Here is a 10,571-nt window from a genome sequence, read left to right on the forward strand (position 1 = left end):
TAAAAGAAGAAGAGAAACGAAATCGTGGCGCGTCGTGTCTAATTTGTACTTAGTTATTACGTAGCCGAGCCGAGTTATTATTACAGTCTCGGAACTCGGCGTCAGACGCGAGAGTAGCGCGTTTTCTTTCTTCTCCATTTCCATCGGCACCGTTGAAGCGTTGCACGGTACGAGACGAGCTCTCGGCTTGGGTGCGTGCCTCTCTTCGCACCCTCTTCCGGCGAGAAACTTGGTCGTACAGCTCGTACGAGGACTCTTGCACGCGCGTGAACGAAGGTCGCGGACGCGCGGCGATCGGGGACGCGAGAACGGGAGTGAATCGGGGCGAATTGGCGTGGACCGACGTCGCGCGTCGTTAGCTCTTAGCCTTTTGCGAATACACCAATGTGTCGAGTCGTGTCACGTCGACCAGTAGCCCTCTTGTTTCTATTTTGGATTTTTCTAGGGATCCTCGGTACACACGAAAACACATTAACACACTGACACGCGCGAAGCCCGCCAGTAGAGACTCCGCGAGAGACGGGCGAATCGAGAGGAATCGACGGGAAACGAAGAGCGCGTCAAATCGCTAAATTTGAAGGCCGTTAATTCGCTTTTATGATACCTTCCCGTTTTTACGTGTTTGCCCGTGCAAACAACAATAGGGAAAGGAAACGAGAAAAAAATGTGATACACCTTTCCTAAAATTAAGATTATTATAACAAAAGCATCGCGCGAAGAGAATGACGAGTCGATCTCGTCGTGGAGGAACTATTACACCGAATTGCTTGAAAAAGGGTGCCAATAATATGTGAAACGTATCGGAACGCGACCCGAAGGTGTTAGAACTGATCCCCGATTCGGAGGATCGCGTGTTCAATTCCACGGGAATCTCCCTCGATTTTCGATTCGTCCACTTCTCGCGGAGTGGAAGACACGGAATGTTTCCGTGTGTCCTTCCTCGTCCCGGAGAGGACGAGACACGATATTATGAGAGAACGATTCTCTCGCGCATACTTGTCCCACGAGAGTTTCGACTATCCCACGATTCACAGAGAAGTCGCGATCCATAATTATTTCTTGGCGAGCCGAACCAATGCTCAAGCGACGCTGTTGGTCTGAAATTGATAATAAAGAAAAGCTGATGAACTATGATTTTCTTTACCCGTCTGTACCTATAGGCCTGTAACGTGTATATGCAGCGGAATATAAGAGAATAAATAAGAGAAAAAAAGAGCAACAAAAAGAGATGAGGCAACAGTAAGAATAATAACAACAGCAGCAACAAACAACAACAAGAATACACACTTTTTATATGCATGATTTATAAGTTTTAATTTTTAATATTAAAGGAGATACACAACACACACCATGTTGTATGTGAATGAATTATTGGTTATTTAAATTGATGTTTTAAAATATCAAACCTGGGCTTCTTATTTTCTCTGCGACTGCCTTCCTATCACGACCCTCTTACGGCATTTTATATAAACAACGAGAATGTATTTCACAGATCCGCGCAGTAACAGTATTAATTTTACTTCTGTGACGATAGAAATCAGATACGAATTTTTTATCGCTAATGAGAAAAGCTGCGTGTCATTCGTTGTATTTTACGAATTACAAGAATATATAATAATATAAGTTTCATGCTTTTAACAGATACAATTGCAACATATCTTTGATCTATCTCTCTGCTATTTAAAATAAATTTAAATAAATTTTGTATGTGTACACACTAAGAAGTAAAACTCACAAGCGTTTTAATATGAAATTTCGTGATGTTAGAAATTAAAGAATAATTTCTCGGATCATGCAAACATGTTTTAACAAAAATCGATTATAAATAACTCAGAACGCCGTCTCGTTAAATAAAGGTGATATGCGAGTCTACTAATAAGAACTTATATAAGAATAATAATAAGAATAAACAGGTAGGTGATGTATTTTGTACATTTAGTGGTATCTTTCTGACTTCTCTCAAGTAAATTAATGTGCGCACGCGCGCCTATGTGTATTCGCGTATGTACTTACTATTTTGCTTAGGAAAATTTCGAAGAACATTACTGTATCCTTACAACTGAAGTTTAAGAACATTTAAAAGTTTAGGAATATATGAAAAAAATTACGAAGTATATTGCAAAAATATATTGCTATATATGTGTGGTTGGATGTTTCACTAAAAATGGCGAAACAAAGCAGTGCACATTTACGTAAAATCTATATGTACAAAAAATACGAAAAGAGTAGCGTGATCGTGTTAGTGGCTTGTCTGACATGACGTTTTGACGATCGCTTCTACGTTATCGACACTTTTGGAGCTCATCATCCGCTTTGGCATTTCCTTAAACTCATCCATGGCAGACTTACTAAAAGCATGGCTGCGAGCACGACTGGGCGTTATCATGGATCTCAGCCCGGAGATGTTCGGTCGCTACACCAGAGATGGTACATTGCTCGCGCGAATTCTCCACAACTACGACATAATCAGTAACAATCAACTGAGCACGATCTTGCACACGCACGACCCGGCGCTGTCCAGGGTGAACTTGAAGACTCTGCGTATCTGGCTGAAGCTCATTAACGTCACATTGAGCGACGAGTGCATCGAGGAGATCTCTAAAGTAAACTTCCTATCGCTGAAAACAATCACAATTTTTATGAAAATATCACCAAGTCGCGACGATAACGGCTTTCATGACGTTGAACAACACTTCAGGGTAAAGGCGCGGCGGCTCTTCAGCTCTTCTACAAGGTCTACCTCAGCCTGGAAGGTAAAAACCGACTGCATTTCATCGCCCTGCAAAAAGAACGAGAGAAATTGGTCCCTGCATCCGGCAGGTTTAACGTCACCAAAGTGTCCGAAGAACCACCTCCCTATCAGCCACACGAGCATCCTCTCTCGAAGCCGCTAATCGAGTCCGCCGACACCATCTTATGGCATCGAAATAAATTCTGGAATATTGTTCAGGCCTGTAAAAATGAACGGCGACGATTCGAAGCTGAAATAAAGTATCCCATAGTCGAGCCAGTCGAGCACTTTATCCCGAGCGACGTAGTAGATAAGACGAAAGAAGAAAGTAGAAAACTAGACGAATTCGCTTGCAAGCATCCAGCTCGCGTAGCAAAGAAAAAAAAGAAGAAACTGGTTGAGTGTTGTCCTCAGAAGAAGTTCCTCGACGTCAGCCCCGTCGAGGACCCCGCGATCGCGGCGGAGTACGTTGATTTTTTAAGAAAACGCGGCGAGCGAACGCGCAAATTCCAGGACTCGAAGCTGAAGACGCAGACGACGATGATGGCAGACGCCTGGGAGAAGCTGCTGAGGCGACAAGACAAATCGTTTGATGAAACTCTCGGCCGTCGAGTGTTGGATCAGTCGCGATATGAGAAGCAGATCATAAGAAAGCTGTGCGAAGTGCGCGACTTGAGAAACAGGATCGTGGAGAATCGCAGGATCGTCGACATGATGCTGCTGAGAATTCGAGAAAACGAGCAACGACAGCAAGAACGTCGTGAACTGGAAGCAACAACGGCGGAAGCACGAGATGTGGAGATGGAGCATTGTAGAATGCGGGAGTTACGTCGGAAGATTTGCGAGGAGAAGGTTAGTTACAGATGATTAGAATTAGAGTTTATGATGATCCTGGAATCTCGGTGATTCCTTAAAGCTTGCAATAAAAATTAGTTTCAAAAATTAGTTTCAAATACCCAAGACAAATGTTGACGCATAAGTTTGCCTACAGACATCAAAGAAAGTAAAGAAGGCAAGCAAGCTAGCAAATGCATAATTGTAACAATAATGCATAATTTATACAGTATAAAATGTCATAAAAACAGATACATAGATTCCGAGAAATGCACCGCGGACTCTGTGCAGAGATTACGAGGGATCTCGCGGATATCGCAGTGAAGATCGTCGAATACAGCCAGACCAATGACGATCGCACGCCGCGCTCTGTCTGGAGTGACTGCAGGACGTTGTTCCTGAGGAATCAGCCAATCTTCGAGTTTGCACAATACTCGGACATCTTTAAGATCGAAGACGCGGAAGAAGAAGAGGAAGAGAAGGAACAAGAAGATGTGAACATCCGAAAGAAAACGGAGGATGAAGCAACGACGAATCACAAGTTTAGGATAAAGAACGGAGAAGATATGAGGAACGAAGAGAAAACGAAAGATGCTCAGCACACGGGGAGTAGAAAAGGAAGACAAGTCGAAGACAAGCAGAAGTTGGAATTTCTTCAGTTGGAATTGGATCGTCAAAGAGTCTTAGCCGATGCGGATTTCGAGAATTATCGAGACTTTGCTGCGCCCTGGGATGAATTCGTACCGACAAGAGAAGAAGGACAGGTGGAAGAAGATGAAGAGATTTTCAGACTGGGTCGCGTCGTACTGGGTTACGTGGTTCATCGTTTACTGAGGATGTTGTACAACCAACCCACCGAAATCATGGCTCGTTCGGCACCAAGAGTTAAAGTCGCGGCCGTTGTCTTGGGTATAACGAGTGCAGCGTTGCTCGACAAACTGCGAGAGTCGCTGAAGAGGTATGACGTGCACTTGCTGAGGATGGAGGACGCCATCAATCATTGTCTGGAGAGGTACAAGCAGGAAATGGCGGATGTGGAGTACATTGATCTCGACATCGTCTCGACGACGGCGAGAGACGTCGGGAGATTGCAGGCTGAGGTCGGTAAGACGAATGATCCAAAAGGCCGTCGTGCGAAGTTGCCTGGACGGCCAATGGCAAAGAATGCAGCGGCGAAGCAGCGGCAGAATGCGACCGAGGAGAAACAAACGCAAACATCGAGACAGATTCCCTACGATGATCTGCATCCGACTTTAAGTGACGCCGCGTATATTGGTATATTTTTATGATATTCTCTGAAGTGTCTATACTCTAACTGTGCATTTAACGTTAGAAGTGATCGTCTGATTTTGAGTTCTATTTCATGAAAAAGATTAAGTGTGTGAGATTATTCCAAATTGATCATACTTCATCAGATAAAGAAAATTTATTTATATATTTTATTTAAGTATACGAGAAGAAAATTTTATCCCTTTATGTAAAAAAGAATATGAATAAAAAGAGTAATAACATCTATAGAGACGATTAATAAAATCTACAAAAAGAAAAAAAGAAAAATTTGTCGATTTATTTGTAAGGAAATTAATTAATTTGCTTTTAATTAATTAATGTGCATTCTGCAACATATTAAAAAATCGATGTCAAACATATTTCAATTAAATTAATTTTACTAGAAAGAGAGTGAGTGTTCAATCGTATGAATTTTACTAGGAAAAACGAGTGTTCATTGTGCAATCGTATTTCATCAGATTCATTGAGGATAATATTTCTCTATCAAAGAGCATGTTTAATGTTAAATGCGCAACTTGAATAAAAATCTGTTTGTTTAACGCGTAATGGATGGTTAGACATCGTTAGACATCGGAAGAGCAAGAGTTGCGAATTTTATTTATCGCCAATAATAATAAACGAAAACCAACGGTGATCTCAATATATGATGTTTAGGCAAATGGACTTACGAATTTCTCACGTTGGGTCAGCCGATCTCTAACGAGCTGAACACGAAGATATTGATCGAATACCTCAAGGGAATCGGGAACGTCGAAGGTTGGGCATTAATAAATTATCCCAACACATATGAGCAGATGGCAATGTTGGAAGAAGCGTTAACTGGATACCAAGTGACACGCAATCGTTGTAAGGCTCTCGATCTCGCGAACGTCAACGTCGAGGACATCGATCCTCCGTCACCCAGAATATTCTTTGAGGCTGACGAAGTCGACACATTTGCGATATGCGGGTGCGCCCGATTATTTCGTATCGAACACCACTCACATTCTTTATACTTTATATTATGTATATAATATACTTATCCTCTCTACACTTTGTATTATTTATATTTCATATTATATAGGATAGACCCTTCTTTATGGACCTAACGAGTATACGACTCTAACAGGCAATCCAAATTATTGCCGGATCCAATTTCTAGAGAAAAGGATCGTCCCGATTTCTCGACGACGTTCGTGACGTTGTATGTCAAGGCGATACCGAAGCCGAAGATTCTAAGCAGTCATGATAAATCTTGTATACCCTTGCCCGATGATGCGACTTCGATAGACGAATATTATGCTGACCGAAATATCGCGTATGGATTTTACTATAACATCCTCGACCTTTCAGCCATGAAACAGCTAGCCCAATTTATCACAGACGATCGATTGGCCGAGAGCAAATCGTCCCTGGATCTTCTTGAAGAACTTCCGCGAACACAGAAACTTTCCGTTGATCCCAAGGCGGCTACCATTAAACGTTGGATACTGAAATCGAAGTGGAAGAAACTATTACAAGAAGATAAGAATGATAGCGAAACTGTAAGTCGCGATTTACCAACGGAAGAGGAAACTCAGCTCGCGAAACCTCCCGCCAGACCTGGAGAAAATGGCTGGCAGTGGATAGATCTTCCACAGTCTCCTGTTTTATTAGAAACCTTGGCCACGCTCTTGGAGAACGTGGAAGAAGGCTACGTGGAGAATCTGAAGGAGATTCTCTCCTTGAAGAGGATTCTCACGTCGGCTGTTATTCCCTACAAAGATTCGATCCTACGGAACTTAATGAAATTCATCGATCGGCCCGACAACCGACAGAATTTGCTGCAAGATTTTCATCACGCTTTTAATGAGATTGACGAGGATCTCAGGGAGGATGTGGACATGAAATGCGAGTTACATTGTCGTGTTAGTGTGGAAATTTTGCAATTGTAGAAAATAGCATAACTTACAATTAAATATAGCGATGTAAATTTGGCATAAAATATTAACATAATAATATATGATATAATATAACATTTATTATATTTTATTATTTTCATTTCTTTTTTTACAAATTATATTTCTCTTTTGTTTTTCATAAAGAGACATTTCTCGTTACTAAATAAGCAAATAAATAAATAAATGATATAATATATCAAAATAAATATGATAAATAATAATAATAACACACATGGAACGTTTTGAAAAAAATTTATAAAGAACTCGCGTGCAGGTCGTCGACTTCCGGGCGGAACTGTGGGAGCTCTGCGACGCGCGACGGCTCGAAGCCGAGGAAGAGAGAAGACGCATCCTGCGTAACCAATGGATTCCACTAGAGACTGCAACCCTTGTCAATGTGTACATCGAAATTTTGCAGACTGAGATCGACAAATTCATAGATACCGTACAGCTTCTCCAAGACTACTACACGTCAATGTCGCAGAAAGCTCTGCAAGAATCGCGTTTCTCCAAGATCCTCCTCGATCGCGTGCAACTGGAGCACAGTCTTCGAGAAGTATCAAACGCGGAGACGATCGACAACAAGGGAAAGATAACGGCATCGAAGGATGACTCGGTCAAAGCTCTCACTCGTACGGAAAATATCGAGCATTTCAAAACCGACATCGAGAGTCTGCTGATCGACGTGTCGAAGACCTTCGACCCCGAACGGAACACTGCGTACGACATCATCAGGGATACTATTCGACAAGTGAGAAGTGCAGTCGACTCCACGTCGTCGACGATCACGGAGACGTTGAGGAAGGAAGAAATGGCCGCGACTCGGAAAGCTCAGTCGAAAAACAAAGATATCGTTTCAACCAACACAACGTTGACCAAGTCGGCGAGGAGAAGCCGCGATTTGGTCGAAGAATGGAGATACGCCGTTCTGTTCGAAATCGATCGTATTCGACGGTGCTTGGACGTGTTGGACGCGGCTGCTCGCTCGGACGTGGCTTTTCTCCTGGACACGATGAGACGGACCTTTCATCGTTTACACGATTACATCGCCGAAAGGTTGATACCGCACGTAAAAAGAAATCAGCCGCAGAAGCTAAAACATAACTAAGATGTGTCATTGAAATAGGGACAGCTAATGTCGTTGCTACCAAAGCAAAACTTATTAACTACCTGAATTTCGCCTATAGCAAAAGGTATTCGCTGTTAGATAACATAAAATAATAGACGAAAAAATATTTTACCAGACATTTGGATTGATGTCTAGTGAAATATGAACAAACCAGGATTTCGTTTGAAGTCTGTTCAAGTGAACAAAATTCTAATTAACCAAACAAAATTTCTGGTTAACCAGAACTTGCAATTGTTCAACTTGAACAGTTACAAGCTATGCAGTACACCGAAAAAAATGTTTGATGTTTGTAATTAAAATTCAATATAATAATATAAAATTCAATATTAAAATTAAAATTCAATATAAAAATAAAATTAAAATTCAATATAATAATATAGAGAAATAACTACTATAAATTATTGTGAGAATTCCATTTTCTCTCTCATAAAATTCTATCATAATATCAGTGATAATAATCTTATATATATGTTACTATTTTCATGTCAGAACAACTAAAAGATATTGATAAGCTATTGATAGGAAAATAAGTATAATTTTAATCAGATCATGCATTTTTTTCTCTCAGTGTAATACTAAAAAAGAGAAAAAAAATTATATAGATACAAACGCGAGCTCCAGAGTGTTAACGACATGGCGGACGTCTTCTGCTTTGCCATCGAAGAGGCCAAGCCAATACAGCAGGAGATGTTGCTCGACGGTGATCGACTCGTCGTGAGACCGAACATTCTGATGTACCCCGACGACTCCGAACAACTCATCGTCCCCGTAGAAGAGACTCCTTCGCCTTTGCGATTCCGAGTGGTTCAACTCGCGCGACTGCTGGACATCTTCCGGCGAGTCGCGCCATACGGAATCATCAATGAGCGCGCCTTGGTTTACATCCTGCAGGATCTGGTGTCCTGCGGCGAAGAGGACTGTTATCCGGCCGCCGTACCGTGCGCCTGGCGACAATTGCGAGCTCCCGACATCGAGACCCTGGTTGAACGATTATTTGGCCCCTGCGAATACATCGAGTGGCGAGAGTTCATCGTGTACGCGATAGATCTACCTGTGCCGTCGCATCAGGACATCCTGAGAGCGCAAGCGGCCTTTAGACAGCAGGATCCCGAGTTACGGGAAGTGATCTCTCGCGACCGGTACCGGTTGACGTCGCTGTGGTTCCTCGAGAGCGTCGAAACATCAGCAAACGTCTTCCACGAGTACGTCTACGGGGATGATGAGACGTTCCTCGATAAGGATGATGAGAGTTATGAGTCTAAGGATATAATGGATACGATATTAGGCGAGGCGGCGCGATTAGGTGTGAGTGCTGCTGTAGATTTGGGTTTGAAGAACGACTTGATAGAGACGAGCAAGGATAATTATAGGTACACGAAAAACTCATAATTATCAATTCGGGAACGCGAAATGAAAGCACGAATGAAGAATTATTCAACAGGAAATCCTTTCAACTTTAAGTCAAAAGATAAATGAATAGTTAATATTAAGTTGGTGCAAAACGTTTGTCGTCAAACAAAATATAAATGATCTAATTTCGAAAGGTTGATAATTTTTACGAGTAAAATAAATAACACTAACTCGATTTTTTTTTATATTTAATGAGAACTTATTTTTCTTTTAAACTTCCTACGAGAATTTGATAGAAAAATGACTAACCTTTTGCAGCAATCTAGTATTTATCAAGAATTCTAATTTAGTTTAAAGTAAATTCATTTTCTGCTTGGACTAATTTTTTAACGCATCAAATATTCCTTAGAAGTGGTTTATTTACATGACAATCTCCAATAAGTTCTAATTCGATTTTCCACTGATCATTCTAATAGCGATACTTTGAGATTGATATTGGCGAAGGAGCTTCTGGGTCACATGTTCTCAGTCGATCGAAATACGGTCAATTACACCGCTATACTGTTGGCGTTCTGCAAGGACGAGGATCCCCGCGAAGGCCTCGGAAAAGCGTTCACTCTTGCTACAGGTAACAGAGTTTGTACCGATACAGCGGAAGGCGAGAAGTACGTCCAAGAGTTGATGAAACGCCGTGCCAGACACCTGCACCTGACACGTCTGCGAAAGGAAGCCATCGAGGTAAACAGCTAAAGAAACTCGTGCTAAAATGTTTGCAAATTTGTACAATTTCGGGTCTACCTATATTGCGTTTATGATAATATCGGTATTCCAGGTAGCGCAAGATATTATAAACAATCTCATGAACAGAGCAGCAAAGGGCGCAGCTATACTTAAGCAAAGGCGATACCGAGAACAAGAGTTACTTCCACAACGTCGAGTGATGATACAACAGCTGAATGGAAATGATGATATAGATCCCGCGAGTCTTTTACCAGTGGAGGTGACACCTGAACATCTAATCTTGGAAGATGTATCGATGATAAATGACGAGCATGAATACGATCCGCCATTAGACCAGCTATTACTGCCCGAAGATTACGCGAATCAGTGGGACGAGAGAGTAATCTACTGGCTGCCACGAGATGTTTGCTTAGTAATCCGTCCTCTACTTTCTTGCGGATTTCTCAGTTGAAAAAAAAACTAATTTTAATGATATCTAATGTACTAGTGTCCCAATTTTGGAAAGAATTACGTACTAATGTGCACGAATTTTGGAAAAATTAATATATGGGAGAAACCCCCCCCCCCCCCCCCCCCT

The 10,571-nt window shown here is 41.7% G+C and overlaps 1 protein-coding gene across 1 annotated transcript in view; it reads left to right on the top strand.

The window, feature by feature from the left end:
• The first annotated feature begins 1,287 nt into the window (after positions 1-1,287).
• Positions 1,288-10,571, top strand: part of LOC116842118 — a 9,849-nt gene continuing 565 nt past the window's right edge. The window contains exons 1-7 of the mRNA XM_032810864.1: positions 1,288-2,603; positions 2,699-3,583; positions 3,817-4,839; positions 7,679-7,830; positions 8,506-9,273; positions 9,730-9,991; positions 10,086-10,406. Coding sequence (XP_032666755.1) covers positions 2,337-2,603; positions 2,699-3,583; positions 3,817-4,839; positions 7,679-7,830; positions 8,506-9,273; positions 9,730-9,991; positions 10,086-10,406 — 3,678 coding nt within the window. The 5' untranslated portion in view covers positions 1,288-2,336. The remainder of the gene's footprint in view (positions 2,604-2,698; positions 3,584-3,816; positions 4,840-7,678; positions 7,831-8,505; positions 9,274-9,729; positions 9,992-10,085; positions 10,407-10,571) is intronic.

Source organism: Odontomachus brunneus, unplaced genomic scaffold, assembly GCF_010583005.1.
Source record: "Odontomachus brunneus isolate Ranch 3 - 2012 unplaced genomic scaffold, Obru_v1 Obru_scaffold_021, whole genome shotgun sequence".
Lineage (NCBI taxonomy): Eukaryota > Metazoa > Arthropoda > Insecta > Hymenoptera > Formicidae > Odontomachus > Odontomachus brunneus.